Source organism: Scyliorhinus torazame, chromosome 19 (genome assembly GCF_047496885.1).
Source record: "Scyliorhinus torazame isolate Kashiwa2021f chromosome 19, sScyTor2.1, whole genome shotgun sequence".
In the NCBI taxonomy this organism is placed as follows: Eukaryota; Metazoa; Chordata; class Chondrichthyes; order Carcharhiniformes; family Scyliorhinidae; genus Scyliorhinus; species Scyliorhinus torazame.
Window position 1 is genome coordinate 77,663,032 of NC_092725.1, and position 27,546 is coordinate 77,690,577.

Below are 27,546 nucleotides of genomic sequence, written 5' to 3' on the forward strand. Positions count from 1 at the left end.
ATAGGTCAAATCCAGCTAATAGTTACCACACAATACCACTTAGTTGACTAAGTCGAGGAAATGTCTCTTCCTGGTTCAGCGAAGGCACAAAAGGGCAGCACGGTAGCACAAGTGGATAGCTCTGTGGCTTCACAGCACCAGGGTCCCAGGTTCGATTCCCCGCTGGGTCACTGTCTGTGCGGAGTCTGCACGTTCTCCCAGTGTCTGCGTGGGTTTCCTCTGGGTGCTCAGGTTTCCTCCCACAGTCCAAAGACGTGCAGGTTAGGTGGATTGGCCATGATAAATTTCCCTTAGTGACCAAAAAAGTTAGATGGGGTTATTGGGTTACGGGGATAGGGTGGAAGTGAGGGCTTAAGTGGGTTGGTGCAGACTCGATGGCCTCCTTCTGCACTGTACATTCTATGTAATCTGTAACGTGCCAATTTTCATAACAGGGACCTTATCGAAAGCCTTCTGAAAAATGCCTACAATTATAAAGATGCAACATTAGTTAGATAGAGTTAAAGGCATAAATTCTGGCCCAAAGTCAATGGCTTCAAATTTTAATTGCATTTATCTTCATCAGGCAAATTTTTTCCATGTTTAAATTTTCTTCAAATAATTATTCTGCATTTAAATCAATGCAAGATCACTTCTGATTAATTTAAAAACCTATTAAAAAAATCAGACAAACTGTTCCAAGTACTTTCCCAACCCCACACCCATCTAACTATTCTTTTCCACTCAATCTTCCTTGTAGAGGATCTTGAATATAATTAAACTAAGACTCATTACCTCATAAATTTACCGCAAAGAATACATTCCTGTTTATTGAAAAGCACTGATCTTTAGTCAAAGTACCCCCACTTGGTAATTTTGGCATTATTGCTAACTTTACAAAGCAAACACATAAAAACATTTTATAAGAAAATACGTATTTTAAATAGGCATGAAGCATCCCATTTGGGGTGAAAAATATGTAATTTCCTTCAGATAAAATGCTGGTCCAATATATGTATACTGTACAAAATGGCATGAAAAGGATTTGTAATACAGATCTATTGAAACACAAAATGTTTTATTTTTATTAAAACAAGTGGATTTCAAATTATGCTCCTAGATGTTATCAGCTATTGGAAGGGATCAGACAAGAAGATTGAAGTTAGCAAACACGCAACAAGAACCTTGTACTCAATGTTCATTTTTGAGCGGTGAATTCTAATGCTGTATTAATTATCTGCGAACAATTACTTTACATACTCATTGGCATAGCAACAAGTAGGGAGTATGTTTTTGTTTCATACTTTTTTTAAACATAAATTTAAAGTACCCAATTATTTTATTTTCCAATTAAGGGGCAATTTAGCGTGGCCAATCCACCTGCCCTGTACATCTTTGGGTTATGGGGCAGAGACCCATGCAGACTGCTTCATATTTGACATTAAAATAATTTGTATCAACAATAATAATAATCTTTATTATTGTCACAAGTAGACTTACATTAACACTGCAATGAAGTTACTGTGAAAATCCTCTCGCCGCCAGACTACAGCGCCTCTTCGGGTACACGGAGGGAGAATTCAGAATGTCCAATTCACCTAACAAGCATGTCTTTCGGGACTTATGGGAGGAAACCAGAGCACCCAAATGAAACCCATGCAGACACGAGGAGCGCACAGATAGTGACCCAAGCCGGGAATCAAATCCGGGTCCCTGGCACTGTGAAGCAACAGTGCTAACCACTGTGCTGCCATGCGTCAATCAACGTGGCATAGAACATTGAATAGGTTGCTAAATCAATGCACAAATAGTGTCAATATTTGTTTTTGGTCGTGTTGAGCTGAGTTCAGTGTAAGACCATAAGACATAGGAGCGGAAGTAAGGCCATTCGGTCCATCAAGTCCACTCCACCATTCAATCATGGCTGATTTCAACTCCATTTACCCGCTCTCTCTCCATAGACCTTAATTCCTCGAGAAATCAAGAATTTATCAACTTCTGTCTTAAAGACACTCAACGTCCCGGCCTCCACCGCCCTCTGGCAATGAATTCCACAGACCCACCACTCTCTGGCTGAAGAAATTTCTCCTCATCTCTGTTCTAAAGTGACTCCCTTTTATTCTAAGGCTGTGCCCCCGGGTCCGTCTCCCCTGCTAATGGAAACAACTTCCCTACATCCACCCTATCTAAGCCATTCATTATCTTGTAAGTTTCTATTAGATCTCCCCTCAACCTCCTAAACTCCAATGAATATAAATCAGGATCCTCAGACGTTCATCGTATGTTAGGCCTACCATTCCTGGGATCATCCGTGTGAATCTCCGCTGGACCTGCTCCAGTGCCAGTATGTCCTTCCTGAGGTGTGGGGCCCAAAATTGCTCACAATATTCTAAATGGGGCCTAACTAATGCTTTATAAAGCTTCAGAAATACATCCCTGCTTTTATATTCCAAGCCTCTTGAGATGAATGACAACATTGCATTTGCTTTCTTAATCACGGACTCAACCTGCAAGTTTACCTTTAGAGAATCCTGGACTAGGACTCCCAAGTCCCTTTGCACTTCAGCATTATGAATTTTGTCACCGTTTAGAAAATAGTCCACGCCTCTATTCTTTTTTCCAAAGTGCAAGACCTCGCACTTGCCCACGTTGAATTTCATCAGCCATTTCTTGGACCACTCTCCTAAACTAAATCTTTCTGCAGCCTCCCCACCTCCTCCATACTACCTGCCCCTCCACCTATCTTTGTATCATCGGCAAACTTAGCCAGAATGCCCTCAGTCCCGTCATCTAGATCGTTAATATATAAAGAGAACAGCTGTGGCCCCAACACTGAACCCTGCGGGACACCACTCGTCACCGGTTGCCATTCCGAAAAAGAACCTTTTATCCCAACTCTCTGCCTTCTGCCTGACAGCCAATCGTCAATCCATGTTAGTACCTTGCCTCGAATACCATGGGCCCTTATTTTACTCAGCAGTCTCCCGTGAGGCACCTTATCAAAGGCCTTTTGGAAGTCAAGATAGATAACATCCATTGGCTCTCCTTGGTCTAACCTATTTGTTATCTCTTCAAAGAACTCTAACAGGTTTGTCAGGCATGACCTCCCCTTACTAAATCCCTGCTGACTTGTGTTAATCCGAGCCTGCACTCCCAAGAATTTAGAAATCTCATCCTTAACAATGGATTCTAGAATCTTGCCAACAACCGAGGTTAGGCTAATTGGCCTATAATTTTCCATCTTTTTCCCTGTTCCCTTCTTGAACAGGGGGGTTACAACAGCGATTTTCCAATCCTCTGGGACTTTCCCTGACTCCAGTGACTTTTGAAAGATCATAACTAACGCCTCCACTATTTCTTCAGCTATCTCCTTTAGAACTCTAGGACGTAGCCCATCTGGGCCCGGAGATTTATCAATTTTTAGACCTCTTAGTTTCTCTAGCACTTTCTCCTTTGTGATGGCTACCATATTCAACTCTGCCCCCTGACTCTCCGGAATTATTGGGATATTACTCATGTCTTTCTTCTACTGTGAAGACTGACGCAAAGTACTTATTCAGTTCCTCAGCTATTTCCTTGTCTCCCATCACAAAATTACCAGCATCGTTTTGGAGCGGCCCAATGTCAACTTTTGCCTCCCGTTTGTTTTTAATGTATTTAAAGAAACTTTTACTATCATTCCTAATGTTACTGGCTAGCCTACCTTCAAATTTGATCCTCTCTTTCCTTATCTCTCTCTTTGTTATCCTGTTTGTTTTTGTAGCCTTCCCAATCTTCTGACTTCCCACTACTCTTTGCCACATTATAGGCTTTCTCTTTTGCTTTGATGCATTCCCTGACTTCCTTTGTCAGCCATGGCTGCCTAATCCCTGAAGTTGCTGTCAGTGATTCTACAATTCTGCACAGAGTGTGCAGTTGACTGCAATCAATGGGAAATTTATGAATTGACAAGAACGTCTACCATTCCACACTGGTAAATCTTACTGTAAAAAAATTTCAAAACTTGAGCTTGTTGAATGAGATGCAACTACATATTAACTTCCTAATTACTACCAAGCACCCTAATTGGCTCCAAAAAGCTAATTTTATATCTGAGGAACATCAAAGCTCTCCATTCTGGCAAAAAGAATCCACTATGTTAAAATACTGTGACTTTTTAAAGAATGTTTAGTGCTACTTCAGCTTCTTTCTAAATCCAATAAATTAAATTAAAAAGGGAGAAAAAGTGTTTTTAAATGTTTTTGGTTCACTGCCCATGAGAATACTTCAATTACTTACCCTGCTTGCTGATATCATAATGTTGCATGCCTGAGAATCTTAACCTGTTGTCAGATTTAAGGCGTGCGTCACAGAAATCCCTAAATATTTGGGGAAGCTTGTTCGAGGTCAATGGGGAGCACTGTTGCTTTCACAGCTGACCACAAAATTTGGGCCTTCATGTTCCAGTAGGTGACAACTTCACCAGTATTGCTGGTCTATTCAAAGCAATTACATATAATCACCACAGTACTGTATTACAAACACTTCCTGATTCTAAGTTTCAGGAGAATGGAGGCTATGCAGATAGTGTCCCTGAAGAACCACAGCAAATTTCCTTTGATAAATGTATCAAAGCACAATGTGATTAACTCAAATTTTCAGCTTCCAGTTTTCCCCTCCCAACACACGGTGGAACTAAAATTTGAATGGAGAGAGAGAGACACCTTACATCAGTTTATCCTCACGGCACATTCCTATACCAAAAGTTTGTCTGGCCATGGAGGTAGGCCCTCTTGATTTCACCAAACATGGATTCTTCAACAATATTCAAATGATCACGGTAAATGTGAATGAAAAGAATTCATTATCTTCATCTTGCAGAAAGAACAAGCATTCTCAAAACACATTAACCTTTGTTGATTATTTCTCAAATTATTCAGAGGCTTTTGCCTCCACTATCCTACTCAAAAGTCAATTTAAGTATGGCAGTGTGAAAAAAAAAATCAGGGCATCCACTAACTGGTGCCAGGTGCCAGATTCAACTTTCACATGCTGGACATACATCTACATAAAATATTATGCAGATTGCCACAGGACTCCAGTAATCAATATTCAGTAGCCTTGAACATTTGCGCCACCAGATCTTCTGTTCAGTTAGCCCAGGATTTGCCAATAACCCATAAGTGAAATGCTCAAACATTTCTTTTAAAGAGCAAAATCTCTTTGGGGAGCAAATGAAGGTAAAATCAGAAGTTCTTAAGCTGATTCAGGCACTCACTTGATGAGTGCGAAACAAAAAGCTTTGGCATTATGACTCTCTTTTCAGAAATATTCAACAAGCGATAATTTGTATGCCAGGTGAACAGCAACTGTTTTTGAAATTTAGAGTACCCAATTATTATTTTTCCAATTAAGGGCAATTTAGCATGGCCAATCCACCTACTCTGCACATCTTTGGGTTGTGGGGGCGAGGCCCAAGCAGACATGGGGAGAATGTGCAAACTCCACACGGACAGTGACCTGGGGCCGGGATCAAACCCGGGGTCTCCGCGCCGTGAGGCGGTAGTGCTAACCACTGCACCACCGTGCCACCCTCTGGTGAACAGCAAGCTCTGTCCCAATACTTTGACACCAAGATAATGGGACCAAACAAGGAGATGCTCCAAGTGCAAAGACAACTCAAATTAAACAGCATCATCAGTACCTCATTCTTTTTAGGTCAACTTCCCTTAACTGCAAAGAACATTACAGCAGATGCTCCTAGATATGAGAAAGGTACATCTCAACTATTCGTCTCGCATTAGATCTTCAACATTGGGTTTAACAGTAGATGAATTTGAAACTTGTCAAGGACTAACACTTGTTTCAAAAATAATTCGAGTGGCCATGTTTTACCTGCCACAATTTAATTTCTCTTTCTGGAAAACAGTACCATGTTGCGAATGCTTCTGGAAACTTGCCTTCTTGTCCAAACTTCCAACACTTGCTTTGAAAGTGAAGTGTACATCATACCAAGAAAAATACGTGAAATTAATTATTAATGCATTTCTTCACACATTACCAACTCATGAACTGTGCAATTCCGTTCCATGATGAAAGATGAACAGATGGAGTTGGGGCACAAAGGGGAAAATATTAGCTACCATTGTCATGACCTTCCTTGTGTTTTTGATATAGTTCCTTCTCCATATTAAAAATTCATTTATGCAAATCTATCATTTGCCTTCAACTTTTGAGTTGCTTTTAAATTGAATATAACAATGGTATCATATCAACTTCATTGTCATGCAGGTGCTAACAGAAACATAGTTCAGGTTTGGATCCAGAACAAGACCTTTCCCCACACTGCAAATTGAAGCCAATTCAAAAGTACCTCATTCAATGTAAAACACTTTAGGCCATGGAAGTCATAAAAGTCACTATATAAATACAGGTCTTTCGCTATTTTTTATTTCATTCAGGATAGAGAAGATGACATGTCTAAAAGGTACATTGCTTTTCGCACCCATTGGATGTCTCCAATGCTTTACAGCCAATGAATAACTTTTTGAAGTGTTTGTTAAGGTTATAATGCGGGAAATGCAGCAGCCAACATGTGCAGAAAATATCACTGACCGTATAATCTGGTTTTGTGATCTGATTGAAGATAAATATTAGCCAGGACACCAGGGAGAACTCCTCTGTTCTTCTTTAAAATAGTGCCTTTACATCCACCCGAGACAGCAGATGGGTCCTTAGTTTAACGTCTTATCCAAAAGACAAGAATGTCAACAATGCAGCACTCCCTGAATTCTGCATTAGAGTGTCAGCTTTGATTTTTTGACTTGAACTTGAAACATACAGTAAAGAAACACAGTAGGCTGTGATTTTCCCCAAACATTCTGCATTCAAAGAATAAGCAAGACCATACTAAAGGCCTGGTATTTCTTTCAAACTTATGCACAATTTACATGCTACTTCCCATTTTACAAGATTACACTTTATACTCTTGATGAGAACAGATTGTTCAATCTGTATGTCAGACTTTTTTCTTCAATCCACCCCATTCTGCAATCAACCAGAATATACAATTCAAATAGAGCAAGCCTCGCTCTCACCTACTGATTAGAACCATAGTTCTAGTGTGGAAATGCTAAATTTACTTCAATTATTCCATATCACATTGAACAGATGAGTTTCAGGGAAGAACAAAGCATCCAACATTTATACATCTAAAATAGTTATTTTAGTAAAAACATAAAAATCAAACAAATGTGTGCTATATCTGGATGTTTTCTCACCAAGTCCCGTTTGGTAAAAGAGCAACAATGTCCAGACTTTGTTTCCCGAGGCACCACAATAAATAGTTAAGTCCATGAAGGCAGGAGAGCCACTGATTGCATTTAATGGTTGTAACAACTGCTCAACAGTTACAAAGTACTGTTCTTATTCTATGAAGTTACCAAATCAACTTGTGCTGATACGAATAAAGGTTTTCAGTCCCTTTTCGATGCATCCAACATCATGGAGTGGGATATGGCACTTTGGTGAAGGTACTTTATTTGGACAATTTATGGTCCTTCAAAATCTGTATCTGTAATGAAATTTTAAACATTTATTCCTTCAATCTGAAACTTTTGTTCAATCTTCCTGTACTTTCATATCTTATCCTCTTTCTCATTCAAAATTCTCTTTTCTGCATTTTATTGTTCCAGCAGTCCAGTTCCCTTTCATTTCTCTTCTCCATTTTATTATTTATTTATTTAATTACAGCATCTTTTACAAGCTTTCTCAATATCTCAGTTCAGATTTAATCCATGGCATCAAAGTGTTATGAGACCATGACCCAAATGTTCTGTTCAGAGTTGGAACCCCTATTTCTGACCCTGATTCAACAAAAATAAAAACACACTTACCTTCCTCTGATTTTTAGGGCAATTTTCTGATGGACGATCTTGCAAAATTCAGTCAGTGGCAAGAACAGAGGAGAGAATCCCCACAGAAGCTATATCCCTTTTTATGGCACTAGATGCTATATTCTGCTAAGTAATAGTTTAAATGTCCCGAAGTTTCTTTGAAAATCTGCAGTGAGAAACTAAGTGAGTTGGGGGGGGGGGGGGGGTTAGGGTGGGTGACCTTAAAGTTATAGAGGGTAGTAGGATGGGGAACAGTGGTTCGGTTGGTCAGGGAGTAATCAGGTGTTGGGGAGAGAAGGCAGATGGTGGCAACTAGTCGGGTTGGAGAGTTGGAGGGGAGAGTCAGTGTAGCAGTCAAGAGATTCGGTATAAGCCATGAGAGAGGGTGTCAGTCCTTTAGTTATCCAGGTATCAGACCTGGTTTAATCTAACATTTCCTGGGTAACTTACCACATAACTAAGTCAGAACTATCCAAAGTCCAGAACCCCGCACCTTCCCAACAACCTCTCTGCATTCAATGGCCAATAGTAATGTATCAAGCTGGGCAACGCCAAGCCCCTGACTGCCAGTCCCTCTGCAGAACCATTTTCTGAATCATGGCTACATTGATCTTGTCCTTCTTTTCAGCGGGCAACCTCTCTCTCCTCTCCTCTCTCTCTCCTTGCCTCCCCCGCCCGCCGCCCCCGCCGCCCCCCCCCCCCCCCCCCCCCCACCAGAAAAACACACTTTTGTTAAGAAAAACAATAGACATTGGAATAAAAACAAAAACCATGGCAGAATGTTCATCTTCACAGATTGAACTCGACCTGCAAAAGATAGTTGGAGGCTATCCCACCTCTGTAGATCGGCCGTAACCCTACTCGCCAGACTCGTAAAATTTAATTTACAAAGTCAGGCTCAATCCCAAGCCATCTGCACCCCAAGGTGAGGGTATATAGGGCACTATATTCCCTGTGCAACTGAAAATATCTGAAGCTCACATTATTCGTACGGACGCTGGCCTTAGGTTGCTTATATAATAGCTTAACCCACAATGCAAACATGGGCCCTAACCTGAACCGCTCCAACACCACGAACAAGTTACGCCAATCCACATCCTTCTCTGCACCCTATGCCAAATAACCTCCTGTTTCTCCCCTTCCAACTGGGACAAAAATCACATTCAACTGACGCCGCACATTAGAGGATAACTGCCTATCCTTTACGAACAGTGTGTGATCCTCCCCAACAACGAGGGAGACACTCCTCCTACCCGAGCGTCAACACCTTAGCCAAAATCTTTGCATCCACATTCAATAAAGAGATTGGTCGGTATGACCCACACTCCACCGGATCCTTATCTTTATTTAAAAGGAGCGAGGTGGATGCTTGCATTATCGTCTCTGTGAGCGACCCATGCCCTATTGAATCTTCAAATGCCTCAACCAACAATGGTGCCAACATGTCGGCAAACTTTTGATAAAATTCCACTGGGAACCCATCTGGTCCCAATGCCTTGCCAGTATGCATACTCCCTATTGCCTTCCGAACTTCCTCAACTCCCAACGGATCCTCTAACCTTCTCAATCCTCTTCCACTGAAGGACACTCCAATCCCTCCATAAACATCGCCATGTCTAACTTATCCTCTGGTGGGTCCGTTCTATATCTTTCATAAAACGTCTCAAATGCCCCATTCACCTTGTCCGGTGCAGACACCAGCCCACCTCCAATCTCTCAGGAGGCTGCCTGCCGCCTCAACTGGACAGTCAGCAAATGACAGACCTTCTCCCCATATTTGCACATTGTCCCCTTTGCCGCAGCTGACACACCGCCTTATCTGTGGACAGTAGATTCAACTGCGTCTGCAATTTCTTCCTGTTGGCCAGGAGCTCTAGGGTGGGGTCCTCCGAATACTTCCAGTCTACCTCCAAAATTTCATCCAGCAGCCGTTGGTGTTCCTCCCTTGTCTTCCTATCAACCTGCGCCTTATACAAAATTATCTATTCTCTCACCACTGCCTTCAAGGCCTCCCACAACGCCAAAGACGAGGCCTCTTCAGTCTTATAGAACCCTATGTATTCTTCATCCTTGCCAATTTTGCACAAAACCCCAGATTTGCTAACAGTCCCACATCTGAATACCAACCCTCTCCAAAACCTCATCCACCAGGTGCGGAGCATGGTCCAAGATAAAATCACAGAATGTTCCGCTTTCTTTATCCCCTGCAACAGAGACCTCCCCATTAAAAAGAAAGTAAACCGCAAGTAACTGCCCCCGCCCCGGTGTAAAAAGCGCCACGGATCAGCTGCCCCAATCTTTCTCAAACGCAAAGTTCACCATCTAAAGCCGGACTCTTTTGTTAATCAAGCTTGCTACCCCCCCCGTGCCCTGTTATCAATGCCCGAGTGGAACACCTGACCCACCCAACCCTCTTACCTGGTCCTTCACCCGCAAGTGGATCTCCTGAAACAGCACATTGGTCCCAGTGAGCCAAAACACCCACCCGTGTTACCGGGCCCCCCAGCCTTCACACATTCCATATCACTAAATGGACCAGGGATCTCTCAGCCTCCTCCCCCTCAACTCAGCCATCACCACCACGGGGAATGATGCTCCCATCCTCCCACCAATCTACGAAAACCAGAGCCCACCCAAGATGGCACCCTTTGGGTGGGACAAAGAACAAATCTCAGTCACTGTCTGCAAACCACCACCCCCTCCCCTTTCCCCAAATCCCCCAACCACTTCCTCTTGAAACAACACCTTTCTTCGTTATGTCATTATGTTCAGTCCTTGTGGCAAACTCCATTCCCCAGCAACTGTCGTTCTTCCTGGAAACTGCCAAGACTGAACTATTCATAACCTTAGTGTCATATTTGTCCCCGGGATACACTTCTGACCCCTCATCCACACCATCAGCAAGACTGCCCGTTTCCACCAACAAAACTTTGCCAAATACCATCCTATCTCAACTCATCTGCTCCTGAAACCTTCACCCATGCTTCTATTATTCCTAAACTTGTCGATCCAATGTAATCCTGGCTGGCCTTCCACATTCCATACTCCATTGACATTGGGTGGGATTCTCCGAACCCGCCGCCGGGTCGGAGAATCGGCCAGAGGGGGGGGGGGGAATCGTGCCACGCCGCCTGCTTGCCGATTCTCTGGCGCCCGCAGGATCACCGCCAGCGATTCTCCGGACCTCGACGGGCCAAGTCTCGCCACCGTAGGTTATGTATTGTCCCGCCCGGCAGGACTTCAGAGTTCTGTCTGCGGGGGCCGTCCTGGTGGGGGGGGGGGCAGGGGAATCCAGTCCCAGTGGGTGCCTCCACGGTGGCCTGGCCTCCGATAAGGGCCTACCGATCGGCAGGCGAGCTAGTTCCATGGGGGCCTTATGTTCCTCCGCGCTGGGCCCATGTAGGGCTCTGCCATATTGCCCGGGGGCTGGCACGGAGACGGGAACCCACGCACATGCGCGAACTCATGCCGGCTGTGGCGCGCCGGCTTTTGGGCGCCGGAGCTGCGGACATCACACAGGCGCCGTACTAGCCCCCTAGGAAGGGGTGGACACCTGCCACTTGACGCAGAGTGGCTCGCGCCGCTTTTCACGCCGCGTCAGAACTTGGCCGCAGGATTAGAGAATCCCGTCCAATGTCATCCAAAATCTGCTGCCAATGTTCAAACTCACACCAAGTCCCATTCACCCATCAATCCCCGTGTTCATAATCTGCATCAGATCTGGGTTGAGTGATGCCTCGATTTTAAAATTTTCATCCTTGTTTGCAACTCACTCAATGGCCTTCCCTTTCTCTGTAATATGTTCCAACCTCACAGCCCTCAGATGTCTATGCTGTTCTAAGTATCCCCAATTCTAATTACTCAGTACTTCTGAATGAAGATTGTTGCAAATTACCCCAATAATAGCCATGCCTTCAACCTGCTGAGGTCTTAAGCTCTGTACTTGCTTTCTTAAACCTCCTCGCCTCTCCATCCACCCATAAAGTGCTCCTTAATACTTACCTGTTCGATCAAACATCTGATCATCTACCCAAAAATCTAAATGGCTCAGTGTTAATTTTTTTGTTTTACAACAATCTTGTAAAATGCCTCAAGACTGATATCATTACATTTACATTGTATTGTGTGGCACTATAACAATGTTACATAAGAGCGACTTCAAACAGATCTGGAAACTGAAGACTGGGCACGCATGAGGTGTTGTGGGCCATTAGCAGCAGCAAAATTGTACTCTACTACAGTCTGTAGTTTCATGGCCTGGCATATCCCTCAAATTACCACCAAATCAGGGGATCAACCAAGAGAGCAGGGGGGCATGCAAGGAGAAAGACCAGGTGTACCTAAAAATGAGCTGTCAACCTTGTCAAGCTAAAACAAAGGACTACTTGCATGCCAAACAGAATAAGCAGCAAGTAATTGACAGAGCTAAGCAATTCTGCAACCAATGGGCCAGATCCAAACTCTACAGTCCTGCAGTCGTAAGTGCTGGTGGGCAATTGAACAACTCACTGGAGAAGGAGGATCCACAAATACCCCACCGTCAAAGATGGAGGAGCCCAGCACATCATTTGCAATAATCTTCAGTTGGAAGTGCAGAATAGATGATCCATCTCAGCCTCCTCAGGAGGTTCCCAGCATCACACATGTCAGTCTTCGGCCAATTCAATTCACTTCATGTGATGTCAAGAAATTGCAAAAGCCAGAACTAGCCAAGCAGTTCTAGTACAGCTACAACACCAGCATCTATCCAGCAATATAGAAAATTGCCCCGGTATGTCCCGTACAGAAGAAATAGGACAAATCCTAACCAGCCAGTTACCATTCCATCAGTCTACATCCAATCATCAGTAAAGTGAAGGAGACATCAACAGCGCTATCAAGTGACACTTGCTAAGCAATAAACTGCTCACTGATGCTCAGTTTGGGTTCCGCCAGGGTCATTCAGCCCCTGACCTCATTAGAGCCTTGGTTCAAACATGGACAAAAGAGCTGAATTCCAGAGGTGAGGTGAGAATGACTGCTCTTCACATCAAGGCAGCATTTGACCGAGTGTGGTATCAAGGAGCCCTAGCAAAACTGGAGTCAACGGGGGCAAAACCTTTCGCTGTTGGGAGTCATACCTAACACAAAGGAAGATTTTTGTGGTGGTTGGAGGTCAATCGTGTCAGTTACATGACATCACTGCAGGCATTCCTCATAGTGTTGTAGGGCCAATCAATCAGCTGCTTCACCAATGACCTTCCTTCCATCACAACGTCAGAAGCGGGGATGTTCACTCATGATTGCACAATGTTCAGCACCATTCACTCCTCAGATACTGAAGCAGTCCGCGTCAAAATGCAGCAAGACCCGAATAATTTCCAGGCTTCGGCTGACAAATTACAAGCAACATTTTCATCACAGAAGTGTCAGGCAATGACCATCCCATGACATTCGATGGCATTACCAGCGCTGAATCCTGCACTATCAATATCCTGGGGGTTACCATTGATCAGAACCTGAGCTAAACTAGCCATTTAAATATTATGGCTACCAGAGCAGATCAGAGGCTAGTAATCCTGTGGTGCTTAACTCACCTCTCGACTCCCCAAAGCCTGTCCACCGTCGACAAGGCACAAGTCAGGAGAGTAATGGAATACTCTCCACTTGCCTGGATGAGTGCAGCTCCAACACTCAGGACAACGCAGCCCATTTGATTGGTATCCGTTGCACAAACATTCACTCCCTCCACCACCGATGAACAGTGGCAGCAGTGAGTACCATCTGTATGATGCACTGCAGGAACTCACCAGACAGCACCTTCTAAGATCACGACCACTACCATCTAGAAGGACAAGGGCAGCAGATATCTGGAAATACCATCACCTGGAGGTACCCCTCCAAGTCAATCAGCATCTTGATCTGGAAATATATCACCATTCTTCCCTGGGTCAAAATCCTGGAACTCCCTCCCTGCTGTGGATGCACCTACACCTCAAGGATTGCATGCAGTTCAAGAAGGCAGCTCACCACCACCTTCTCAGGGCAACTAGGGATGGGCAATAAATGCTGGTCTAGCCAGTAACACCTAATGGATAAACAAATTTTAAAAAACATTTGTCGTATATTTCAGGTTTGTTTTGTTCATTGTTTCAGTGCCTGAATCACTATTTTAACCCAAAATCATCACTGTTGTATTTGGCCAAATAAATCAAAATCTGCCCTTGCCTCTTGTTTTCTTCTTGTTTGAAATTAATACTTTCCTTAATGAACGACATTGATTTTTAAAAATTTTAATTCAAACGTTAAAAAAACTAAAAATACAGACAAATTTAATGGGGGCAAGCAAATCATCGAAACAGATTTCTAAAGTGCCTGTTAGTTAAAACGTCCTATTTTCCTCTTTCAAGTTGGCTGTTGGAGAAGTAAACCAAACATATGTTCACAATTGCACAAATTTTGGCTTTGGAAATTTGATGCAATTCACAGAAGCATAAAATACATATTGGGGGTGAAAATTTTCTTCCAATTTGATAGAGAATGTATAAATTTAAAGATCATCAGTGAAACATTAACAAGCATCTCTACCACAAAAATAGTAAGGGCAATGTATTTCCATGATTCTCAGCGCTGCTCATTTCTGGATTAAGTGCACCTTCTATATTCATTCCAACCCACCCTTCTCCATCAGTCAGCCGGGCAGAAGTGGGGGTGGAGGTGGGGTGCGGGGTCAGGGAGGAGCTTGGCGATGGGGAAGCAAGTAGGGATAAACTTTTAAAAATAAGAATAAAAATACCCATGCTGTTCTCCCAGGTCTCTTGGAATACTTGCTTAGAGCAGGTTTTGCTCACATGTTCTGCGTCTAGTTTCATATATAGCCTGCAGAAACTGGGTCCAAAGGATAGCGGGGCTCAAATAACCAAAAGGTTCTAAAATATCTTTGTTCTAAATGTACCATTTGCTTTTCGGATCCTTTTTTGAGTTACATCACCATTTTCTTCTTGTTTTCGTTTTGCACAATCTGAACAAGATGATCCTGCAACAAATCGAGGTAGAAACAGTAAGGAACTACTGCACAACTATCCCCAAGGAAAAGTTACAATACAAATGAGATCTAGGTCACTGATGATTATGCTGAAATTTAAAAAAAGGCAAGAATAAAGCTTCTCTTCTCTCTCCAATGATTCCAAGCATTACACACTCATCCATACTTAATCCATTGGCTATGGCAAAAATCAAGGGGGGCAAATTCGCAAGTCAGTGACTTGAATAAATGCCATTTACTTAAAAAGAAAAAAACACTAAATTTGAGGGCAATTTCTTCCTCCTCTCTCACGTCAAGTGTTCTTAATTCCTACCGAAGGTTTGCATTGTGAGATTCAACAGGGATCTTATCACACAACCATTGGAGAATGCAAATAATATTAATTATCTCCCGAACATCCACTGGAAATTATATTGATTGTCCACAGTGCTTTCCTAGCTCTCTCTCTGCAACCCACTGCGCGCAGGTAAAAGAAAATACCACAGACCAATGCAGTGAATGAAAAACTATTTTGCCAGATTTAAAACAGCATCCTAACTAATTTCCAAATACAACATCCCTGCATTTGGTCCCAAAAGCAACTTATTTCTGGTTCTTCATTTTAAATCATTTAAGAGAGGCCAGCTTCAATTTTAATTGGCTGTTCCTTGACTGAAAACATGGATAGCCCTTCAACCCCATTAAAAACCCACAACATATCTCACATAATCTGCTATTAAACTCATACCTTACCAGAACTTCAACAGTGAAAGCTCCACACCTCCCTTCTTTATTATATCTTCCAGTCATTGAAAACACAAATCTTAAAACAAACTACCCAATCATTACTTCACTATCTATTTTTTGGTCTTATGTTGTGGAAATACTAAAGAGTACTGATTTATGATAAAACCATGCTAAAATTTCTTTTTTAATTTGACACGGCAACAAACACCACATGCCAAATAACAATTTTCATGAAAGGTTTTCAAACTTCACTGCATGTAGCATGCGATCAACAAGAATGAATGCAAATTATTTTTAACATGGAATAATTCAATAGTTTATTTTTATAACCCCCTCCACGCCAAATTCCACATTTGAGCATAATTGTCTTCCCTGGATTCCATTTTAAAAGCATAGCTGACCTGTAAATCTGGTATTGTTTAATCACATTGGAGTTTAATGAAGATATCACCGCAGTACATTGAAAACAATTAGCTTCTTAAGATTGCAAGGGTAGCAGAGAAATGAGAGTTGGTGCTATTGCATGTTATCTTACCTAGTAACAGACTTGTACTATCTGCAGAGGAACCATCTAAAAACAAAGCAATGCTGATGAATAAACAAACCAGTTTTTGATACAGGCACATGAAGCATTTTTTACAGCATTCAAGGAACTGCAGGGCAGAGGAAATATTATGTTTTATTTTTCCAGGAACAATGCATCAAATAATTCACTTGGAAAATTTACCATGTGTTATTAGAGAAGATACTAAATTCCGCATCCTGAATCGGTCAGTCAGTCTTTCCTGGCAAAGAAAATTCCGAATGTCACAAATTTTTCTTTAGTCAGTCAGTCCTCATGACATCACAAAGATGATCAATTTGGAAGATAACAAAATGATCAATTTGGAAGATAAACCAGTATTTAAGAAATATTAAGGTGGCACGGTGGGGCAGTGGTTAGCACTGCTGCCTCACGGCGCCGAGGACCTGGGTTCCATCCCGGCCCCGGGTCACTGTCCGTGTGGAGTTTGCACATTCTCCCTGTGTCTGCGTGAGTCTCCACCCCCCCCCCCAAAAAAAAAGATATACAGGGAGGTGAATTGGTCACGCTAAATTGCCCCTTAATTGGAAAAAAAAAGAACTGGGTACTCTAAATTTATAAGCAATATTAATACTTGTATTTATTGATTAAATGTACCCAGAATCACATTATTCAACTTAATTCTGAAAATCTACAATGCAAATAGAAAATTCCTGTAATTACACAGGTCAGTGGAAAAAACAGGTTGATCAATACAACAGAGTGGGCCCTTCTTGAATGGTAACTATATTTCTTTAATTATTCTCGAATCAAGAGGATTTAGTTCGAAGTATGCAGCTATCAACACTTGGGTTCTTGCATCTGACCAGAACCAAAACTACAAACTTGCTCCATCTTTTCACACAGGTCCTGAGAGCGAAGCATTTGTTTAATGTAAAATGTATATTTTGCTGAACCTCAAGAAACGACAAATTGTAATATGAGAAGGCTACTGCATAATTCTAGAACTTTTAGCATCAGGTCAACACGAACACTCAGTGAATACCTTGAGTTTAAAAATGGCTTCCCGATATCTCCCTGCACTGAGGTGTTCCGACGACTGGAGCTCCTCAGTGCAGAAAACGGGACGGAGTACAGACACGGCTGCGCGTTCCCTGCTGAGGGCCCCGATCTACCTGAATGGCTGTTCAATAGGGTGGTGTTTGTCAGCTAATTGCACATACTATGGACTCTGTTCCCATTCAGGTAGATCAAGCCCACAATGTTTTAGCCTCAGCTACTTTGGAGTAGCAAATTCTTCAGGCTGACCACTCTGGGTGAAGAAATGTCCCCTAATCTCTATCCCAAATGGTCTACCCCGTATCCTCAGACTCTCACCCCTGGTCTGGACACCATCAGGAACATCCTTCTTGCATCTACCCAGTCTAGTCCTGTTAGAATTTTATAGGTTTCTAGGAGATCCCACATCATTCTTCCGAATTCCAGCGAATACAATCCAAACTGACTCAATCTCCCCTCTTACATCAGTCCTGCCATCCCAGGAATAAGCCTGGTAAACCATCTCTGCACTCCCTCTAGAGCAAGAACATCCTTTCTCAAATATGGAGACCAAAACTGCACACAATATTCCAGGTGTAGCCTCACCAAGATATATATATATATTTATTAGTGAATAGCTGGGGTACAACACCAATCCCTGCTAGTCACTGCCTGCCATTTTTAAAAAGACCACTTATTCCTACTCTTTCTTTCCTGTCTGCCAACCAGTCTTCTGTCCATCTTAATACACTACCGCTAATCCCAAACGCTTTCATTTTACACGCTAATCTCTTATGTGATTGTGTCGAAAGACTTCTGAAAGTCTAAATAAACCACATTCACTGGTTCCTCCTCATCAACCCTACCAGTTACAACCTCAAAGCATTCCAGTAGCTTTGTCAAGCATGATTTCCCTTTTGCAAATCCATGCTGACTCTGTCTGATCCTGCCACTGTTCTCCAAGTGCTCTGCTAGAAAATCTTTGATAATGAGAATTTTCTCCACGACCGACGCCAGGCATACTGGTCTATAATTCCCGGTTTCTCTCTACCTCCCTTTTTAAATAGTGGGGTTACATTAGCTACCCTCCAATCTGTTGGAACTGTTCCAGAGTCGATAGAATCTTGAAAGATGATCACCAATGCATCCACTATTTCTTGGGCCACTTCCTTAAGTACTCTGGGATGTAGATTATCAGGTCCTGGGGATTTATCGGCCTTCAATCCCATCAATTTCTCTACTAATACGGATCTCCTTCAGTTCCTCCCTCTCACCAAACCGGGTTTTCCATCATTTCTGGTGTTTTATTCGTGTCCTTTGTGATAGCAGAACCAAAGCATGTAGTTAGTCGGTCAAGCATTTCTTTGTTCCTCATTATACATTCTCCTGTTTCTGACTGTGAGGGACCTGCATTTGTCTTCATCAATCTTTTTCGCTTCTCATACCTATAGAAACTTTTACAGTCAGTTTTTATGTTCCCGCAGGCTTACTCTCGTACTCTATTTTCCCTTCTTAATCAACCCCTTCTTAATCAATCTCTTGGTCCTCCTTTGCTGAATTCTAAATTGCTCCCAACCCTCAGGTCTGTTGTATTTCTTGGCCAATTTGTGTGCTTCTTCCTTGGATCTAATACTATCTCTAATTTCCCTTGTAATCCATGGTTTGGCCCCTTTCCCATTTTAGTTTTGCACCAGACAGGAATAAACAGTTGTTGCAATTCACCCATGCGCTCCTTGAATGTTTGTCATTGCCTATCCACCGTCCCAATCCATCATTGCAAACTCGTGCCTCATATCGTCGTAGTTTCCTTTATTAAGATTCAGAACCCTAGACTCAGAATCAACCATGTCACTATCCATCTTGATAAAAAATTCCAACATGTTGTGGTCACTCATCCCTAAGGAGTCTTGCACAGGTAGATTGCCAATGATTCCTTTCTCATTGTACAATACCCAGTCTAGGATTACCTGTTCTCTAGTTGATTCCTCAACATATTGGTCCAGAAAACCATCCCCTTTACACTCCTGGAATTCCTCCTCACGGTATTGTGACTAATTTGATTTGCCCAATCAAGATGCAGATTGAAATCACCCATAATTATACGTTCATGAAATATAGGAGCAGAATTAGGCCATTTGGCTCATCGAGTCTGCTACGCCATTCGATCATGGTTTATCTCATCCTGGCCTTAATCCACCGTCCCACCCTTTCTCCATAACCCTTCAACCCATTACCAATTAAAAATCTGTCTAACTCCTCCTTACATGTACTCAATGTCCCAGGATCCACCACTCTCTGGGGTAGCGAATTCCATAGATTCACAACCCTTTGGAGAAGTAGTTTCTCCTCAACTTGGTTTTAAATTTGCTACCTCTTATTCTAAGACTATGACCTCTCGTTCTAAAGTGCCCCACATAATTACAGATGTTCCTTTTATCGCATGCATCTCTAATTTCCTGTTTAATCACATTCCCAACATCACCGGTAGTTTGGGGGTCTATATACAACCCCGACTAATGTTTTTTGCCCCATGGTGTATCTCGGCTCTACCCATACAGATTCCATACTGTTGGAGCAAATACACTTCCTCACTATTCCTCAACCATTAATGCAATGCCACTGCCTTTTCCTCAGTTTCCATTCCTGGTCACCCTGCAACCTGGTCTCTGCAATTCCGACAATGTGTGATTAATTCATCCACTTTACCGAGAATGCGCCGTGCATCAAGGCACTAAACCTTTAGGCTTGTCTTTTTAAGATTACTTGTCCCTGTTTACACTATTTTTCACGATGGCACTGTTTGAATCTAGCCCTGGTTTCTCTGCCTATCACTTTTCTTATTCCCCTTTCTGTCTTGTGTTTTTTTCTCGAGTCTCCCTCCTCTGACTCAGTGTAGGTTGCCATTCCTCTGCCATTTTAGTTTAAACCTTCCCAAGCCACTCTAGGGGAGTGGGCAAGCAAGAATGTTGCACTCCTCCCCAGGTGGGTAAAATAGTTACGTCAAATTTCATGAATGGGATTCCCTCCAAGATCCCACCTTCCAGGACCTGGGTGGACAGGTCCACCCACCTGGGAAGCCCACCCATGCCCTATTAAAGCCCTTGCGTGGCCATTTAAGGGCATTTTCCCACCCATTCTCGATATTTAGGCTGGTGGTGGTTGGATCAGGAAACCAAATACAAAACACTCACAATCTCAATTGGGAAGGCGAGCACCTCAATTCAGATTTTGGACACTCTCTCCTCAGGGAACTTGGAATGCTGTGAATCCACACCCCCAACCCTTGACAATGAGAACATCCCCCTCCTGGCTTCCCAGGGCATTCCCTTCCCTCTTGCTTCGGGACAAACTGAATTGGAATAGCCATATAAATATTGTGGCTACAAGAGCAGGTCAGAGGTTAGGAATCCTTTTTTTAAATATGTTTATTTGATTTTTAACATTTTAAACATACAACCCAACAAAGCAAAACCCTACAAAAACCACACCACCCACTGACGGTAACCAACTCCTTAAAATGTAGTATAATCAAACCCCATCTCTCGTGAAACCCTCACTCGCACCCTTCAAAATAACCTTAACCATTTCCAAATACAGGAACTCCATCAAGTCCCCCAGCCACACAGAGCAGAGAAGCTGACATCTACCTCAAGAGGACGCATCTGCGAACAACCATATTCTCTCCAACTTCAGGCAAGACCAGAACATATGTACATGATTGGCCGGACCCCTCTCACACCGCTCATGAATGTTCTCAAGCAACTGGCTTATCCTCGACTTCGTCAGGTGCGCTCTATGCACCATTAGCTCCAACGGCACCCTATCTTCCTCCAATATCATCCCATAAATCGTTGAATGACCACCCCCCACCCACACCAGTCCCATCACTGTTAACACCCTCTCCAGCAACGAGGAAGGCTGATGAGTTGGGAAAATCTTCTTTGCAAAGTTCCACACCTGCATATACCTAAAGGCCTGCCCCAGCGGAATCCCAACCTTCTCCATCAACTCCTCGAAACTCGCGAACCGTCCTTCTAGAAATAAGTCCTTCATCTCCCTCCCCGCACCGAACACAAGCTCTCAGGCGGACTATCACTCGCACCTTTTCGCCCCCTATTCTTCTTCTGGGTTTTCAACATCCTTCAGTTGCCACAACCCTTATAGAAATCAATCATATAAAAATTTCCCCTGCAAATCTGTGTTAAAGGGGCCAAAAATCGAAAGCTGAAGCATGAGCCACCCAATGTGCAACCTCCACCTACATGTCGCCACCGGTGGTCCCCAGAGGCTAGGAAGCTTGCAGCGAGTAACTCACCTCTTGACTTCCCAAAGCCTGTGCACCAACTATAAGGCACAAGTCAGGAGCGTGATGAAATAATCTCCACTTATCTGGATGAGTGCGGCTCCAACAACATTCAAGAAGCTCAAGGACCATTCAGGTCAAAACTGCCTGCTTGATTGGCACCCGTTCCACAAGCATTTTCAAGCAGCATTGAGTATCATCTACAAGATGCACTGTAGGAACTCAGTAAGGCTCCTTAGGCAGCACCTTCCAAAACCACGGTCACTACCACCTAGAAGAACAAGGATAGCAGATATACGAGAACACTACCACCTGGAAGTTCCCCACCAAGTCACTCACTATTTTGACTTGGATATATATCACTGTTCCTTCAGTGTCACTGGGTTCGCATTCCTAATAGCACAGTAGGTATACCTACACCACATGGACTCCAGCGGTTCACAAAGGCAGATCACCACCACCTTCTCACGGGCAATTAGGAATGAGCAACAAGCGACTTCCGGTGGCGGCTATGAAGGAGTAAGTCGCACATTTGGTGGCTCCCGCTCTGGTCAGACCTTTGGACCATTTCCCCCAATCTTTTAACAGACTTGAATTGCAGAACGGATGTCAGTTGCAATTCTCTACTGAATTCCCACTTCGGTGCATGGAGAAAAGGACTAGAAGTGTTCGCAAGGGCAGAAATAAGAAGACAGAGAAGACTTGGGCTGTAGTTGTAACAGGAGACAGCATGGCGGAGGGGCGAACCTCTGGCTTGTCGACCCAGCAAGTCATTCAGGAGGGCTTTGCTACGCAGAAACGGGACTGCTTGGACCCGATAAAAGGGTCGATTGAGCAGCTGGAGCTCAGGTTGGATGCCCAGGATCGGACGATCCAGAAGGTGGAGAAGGCGCTGGCTGAGCAGGAGGACCATCAGACCCCAGTGGAGCTAGAGGTGGGGATGCTGAGGAACCAGCAAAAGAAGCTTCTAGGGAAGGTGGAGGACCTAGAGAATAGGTCCCGCCAGCAGAACCCAAGAATTGTCGAGCTCCCGGAGGGGTCCAAAGGAACGGACGCTGGGACATACGTCGTAGGCATGTTTGAGAAGCTGCTGGGGGAAGGGGCATTCTCCCAGCCCTTGGAGGTGGATAGGGGTCACAAAACACCTGCGAAGAAGCCGCGAATGGGAGATCCCCCGAGGGCTATGGCGGTGAGATTCTACAGGTTCTTGGATAAGGAGCGTATTCTGCAGTGGGCCAAGCAGACACGGAGCTTTAAGTGGGACAATAGCATCCTGCGGGTTTACCAAGACCTGAGTGTGGAGGTGGCCAGGAGGAGAGCAGGCTTTAATCAGATCAGGGCGATCCTTTTCAAGAAAAAGGTGAAGTATGGACTGTTATACCCAGCCCGTCTCTAGGTCACGCACGAGGATCAGCACTTTTACTTTGAGTCGTTTTCGGGGTGTCGGAAGATCCGGGAATCCAGGAGGAGAAAGATGTTTTGGCCTTTGCTTCCCTGGTAGCCTGGAGACAGATACTTTTGGCATGGAGGGACCCAAAGCCCCCGAAGTCGGAGACCTGGTTAGCTTTCTTTGTATGGAGAAAATTAAGTTCCCCTAGAGAGGTTCACTGTTAGGGTTCACCTGGAGGTGGCAACCATTCGTTGACTTCCTTGCGGAAAATTAATCGTCAGCAGACCCGGGGGGGGGGGGGGGGGGGAGTAGGTTAGGTTAGAGTAGGGGGTCAATAAGGGTGAGACCTGTACGAAAGGCAAACGTTTTTTGCACTATGTTCATGGTTTCATGTGTCTTGTCTATTTTGTTGTTATTTCTATACCAAAAATACCTCAATAAAATGTTGTTTTTTAAAAAAAAGGAATGGGCAACAAATGCTGGCCTAGCCAGTGAAGCCCACATCACATGAAAAAATGTATTAAAAACCCTGGTACTTAGCTGAATTGCGGTCCTGGGCCTCGGTCTCAGGAATGGCACTGCAGTACCTCTTCTGGCTACTGCAGCACTGTGCCTGAAGGGGCTAGAAAGCTGTCAGCCAAATAGCTCTCCAAGGCAGGACTTCCATCCGAGGGCGGACTGAAATCCTGCCTGCAGCCAATCAATGCTCAATTGAGCGTGAAATAATGGGGACAGGCACGCTGCCAACTCTCAGGATGGCAGCCATCGATCACTCACCATCCTGAAAATTCAGGCCATGAGTTAAAATCCCACATTGAAGATGGGGACTTTAAATTCAATCAATTAAATGAATCTGGAGTCAAAATAGTTTCATGGTCACTATTTCTAAAAGCAACTCATTCTAAAAACCCACTTGGTTCACTAATGCAGTGAAGGGAAATAAATCTGCTGTCCTCTAAATTGCCCTCTGAAATTGCCAAGCAAGTCTTTTAGCTGCATTCAAGAAGGCAACTCACTGTCACTTTCAATTAAGGATAGGCCATAAAGGCCCTCATCCCTTATATCTGCTGCCCACCAATTAACGACTCTACAATAGGGAGTGATGATTCAGTGTGTTTAACCAACCTTAAAACTATGAAACTACTAGATTGTCATAAAAATCCATCTCGTTCACTAATATCCTTTAGAGATGGAAATCTGCCACCCTTATCTGATCTACTCTACATGACTCCAGACCCACACCAATGCAGTTGACTTTTACCCGCACTGTTAAATGCCCCAGCAAGCCAAGTTGTCTGCAAGCACTATAAAAGTGTAACATCTGACAGATCATCCAGTACCAACCTAGGCACCAGAATCAACAAAGGCACACTCAACTCAAGTCAATCCTGCCAAGTCCCCTCAACATTTAAGAACATGTGCCAAAATTGAGAGAACTGTCCCAAAGTAACAGCCCAATACACTCAATGTCACAGAATCTGGGATCAGATGAGTTATACACAAGGTAAAACATTTCATGATGGTGAAGTTCTTTCCTTGATGCTTATTGAGCTGCAGGGCAAGTGGTGCATGGAGGCTTGATTTTGCCTCTCCATGTTCCCAACAAAGCTTATTGATGTGTTTGGTACCTTGCTGAATTAATCTCCATTTAGATTGACCACAAGCCAGGACTTCCTTGAGTCGGTGAAGATATTTAACCTCTTTTGAGTACATCCCTAAAGCATTTCTACTACCCACCGAGGAATCTCCTAGCAGGAACCCCTGCCTCGTCTCCCGGTGCAACAAAGTACCCTGACCTCATTCGAGATTAGTGCCTTATACAGCAACCGGATCCAATCTACAAACCCTGCCCTAGCACGAACTGCCCCAACATCTTCAGCAGGTACTTCTGCTCCACACGATCGAACTCCTTCTCCACATCCATCGCCGCCACTCCCTCCACCTCCTGCCCCTCCGAAGGCATCCTCCTCACTTTCACCGTCAATTGCCTCCCCTTCACATAACCGGTTGATCTTCGCCTATCACCCCAGGACGCAGTCCTCGATTCGCGAACCCTGCACCTTCACCAACAGCTTGCTGTCTACGTTCAATAATGACATCAGGCGGTTTGACTCACACTGCTCCAGATCCTTCTCCTGCTTTAATATCAGGGAGATGGAGGCCAGCGACAATTTTGGGGGGTGTTCTTTCCTTCCCTTGCTTCATTATACGACCTCAACAGCAGTGACCCCAGGCCTCCTCCAAACATTTTTTAAACTCCACTGGGAACCCGTCTGGCCCTGGGCCTTCCCTGCCTCCATCGCCCCCATACTATCCATCACCTCCCTCAGCCCAATTGAGGACCTGTCCCTGAACTAGCGCCTTCTCTACTGTGGGAAAACTCCAGCCCGTCCAAAAACCTAAACACGAAAACCCCTCTCACCTGACAGCCACAGCCAGCCCCACCCACAAATGACATCACTGAATCCATGCTACAAGTCATGTGGTAAGATCAAACCTTTCTTAAAGGAACACTCACATGACAGTGTAGCCTTCTATAAAACACGTCATTCACCTCCTCCGGGTCCATCACCACCTTAACCTTATCATCCCTACTGTACCAATCTCCCTCGCTGTCTCTTGCTTCCTCAACTGATGGGCCAACATCCTGCTCACCTTCTCCCATACTCATACGGTTTGTGCACATATACCCATAGATCTCTCTGTTCCTGCAGCCGGTGTGGAATTGTACCCTTAGTTTATATTGTCTTTTCTTGTTCTTCCTGCCAAAATATATCACTGCACAATTCTCTGCATCAAATTGCACCTGCCATGTGTCTGCCCATTCCACCAGCCTGCCTGTCTTCTTGAAGTCACTATCCACCTCGCAGTTCACTATACTTCTGACTTTTGTCTCATCTGCACATTTTGAATTTGTTCTTTGTATGACGAAATCTGAATGATTAATATAGATCAAGGAAAGGAATGGATTTAGTGCCAAATTAGTACCAAACCATGGGGAGCCCCATTATATAATTTGTTCCCCCCTCCCCCCACAAAAAAGTGCAGCGTACGAAAAACAGCTGATCACTGTCATTCAGGCAATTTTGTATCCATGTTACCACTTCCCATGTATTCTAGGGGCTTCAACTTTGCTTACAAGCCCATTATGTAGCACTTCACCAAATGCCATTCGGAAATCCATATATACCATAGTGACTGCATTACCTTCACCAATCCACTGTGTTACTTAATCAAAAAACTCAATCAAGTTAGTTGAACCAGATTTGCCTTTAACAACTTCATGCTGGCTTTCCTTAATTAATCTACACTTGTCCAAGTTAATTTTGTCCCAGATATCCTTTCTAAAATCCTTCCCACTACTGAGTTTAAACTGACTGGCCTGTTGCTGGGTTTACCCTTGCACCCTTTTTGGAACACCATTTTTATGCTGTCATAGAGGTTATATTTTTCACAGGAAACCTGATGTATGGGTGATATTTTAAAATGGTAGTGAAGCACTGGTCTTAATTTTAAAACTATATTCTATTTGGCCATGAAAATGCTCGTTGTTCTAAGTAAACCATTTTCCAAATTCTAGTTGAATATATTTGGGTGATAAATTTTGAATATATTTTGTCATTACATGAATAATAAGACTTTTCAAAGATTTTAAACCTGTATTGCCCTTTTAAATTGTCACTTTTATAAGTTGGTATATTCTGAAACTTGATGCTTCAGTGTTGTTGAGGCAAGAAATATGTTGCACCTCCCAAGCGGGTGTTTACTGGCCCTATTAGGGCAGCACGGTAGCACAAGTGGATAGCACTGTGGCTTTACAGGGCCAGGGTCCCAGGTTCGATTCCCCGCTGGATCACTGCTGTGCGGAGTCTGCATGTTCGCCCCGTGTCTGCGTGGGTTTCCTCCAGGTGCTCCAGTTTCCTCCCACAGTCCAAAGACGGCAGGTTACGTAGATTGGTCATGATAAATTGCCCTTAGTGACCAAAAAAGGTTAGGAGGGGTTATTGGGTTACAGGGATAGGGTGAAAGTGAGGGCTTAAGTGGGTCGGTGCAGACATGATGGGCCGAATGGCCTCCTTCTGCACTGTATGTTCTATGTTCTATGATGGAATTCCAGGTACAGAAGTCACTTCTGAATGACACCTTGCTCAATCCTGGGCAAGCTGGCTTGTGAGAAGACTGCTCATGGACTACCTTTCTTGTCACTAGATTTGGAGGATCTTGGAAAGGCACCCACTGGTGGTATTTCTCAAGTGCTTTGGAGGTGATTGCTGGAGGCTGCCCAAGTCTCCGAGGCTGCCTGGTAGTCTTAGCTGCCCTTTGAATTTTGTCACCATACTTTGCCTACTACACAATGACATGCAAGCCATGATCCTCACCAAGAGGATCACTACAGACTAAAGCAAACACGGTTGTGTTCATCACACCATTCACCTTCTCAATCATGCCCATTGCTTGCTGCACTTCATTTTCAGAAAATTACCCACAGCTGCTGAGATAATTTACAGAAAGGAAACTCTTCAACCTACACTACATTCAATGCAAAACTAAAGTCACTCCAATTTCAGTCATTGAGCTTCAATATGTAGATGATGCTTGTGTGCACGCTCACTGAAATTAAGTTCCAGGTCATTATCAACTCCATCCCCAAGCTATATGAGAAAATAGGCCTTTTACCAAACACCTGTT

The 27,546-nt window shown here is 43.7% G+C and overlaps 1 protein-coding gene across 4 annotated transcripts in view; it reads right to left on the minus strand.

Moving 5' to 3' along the window:
• Nucleotides 1-6,386: 6,386 nt before the first annotated feature.
• The window catches only part of LOC140396241 (protein FAM118A-like), a 106,682-nt gene continuing 85,522 nt past the window's right edge, over nt 6,387-27,546 (minus strand). For 3 of the 4 annotated variants that reach the window (XM_072484576.1, XM_072484573.1, XM_072484574.1), the window contains 3 exons: nt 16,139-16,174; nt 14,788-14,868; nt 6,387-7,531 (listed from right to left, as the gene is read on the minus strand). In XM_072484576.1, the coding sequence (XP_072340677.1) occupies nt 7,509-7,531; nt 14,788-14,868; nt 16,139-16,174 (140 nt within the window). In that variant the 3' untranslated portion in view covers nt 6,387-7,508. The remainder of the gene's footprint in view (nt 7,532-14,787; nt 14,869-16,138; nt 16,175-27,546) is intronic. The other variant, XM_072484575.1, reaches the window with a different exon arrangement.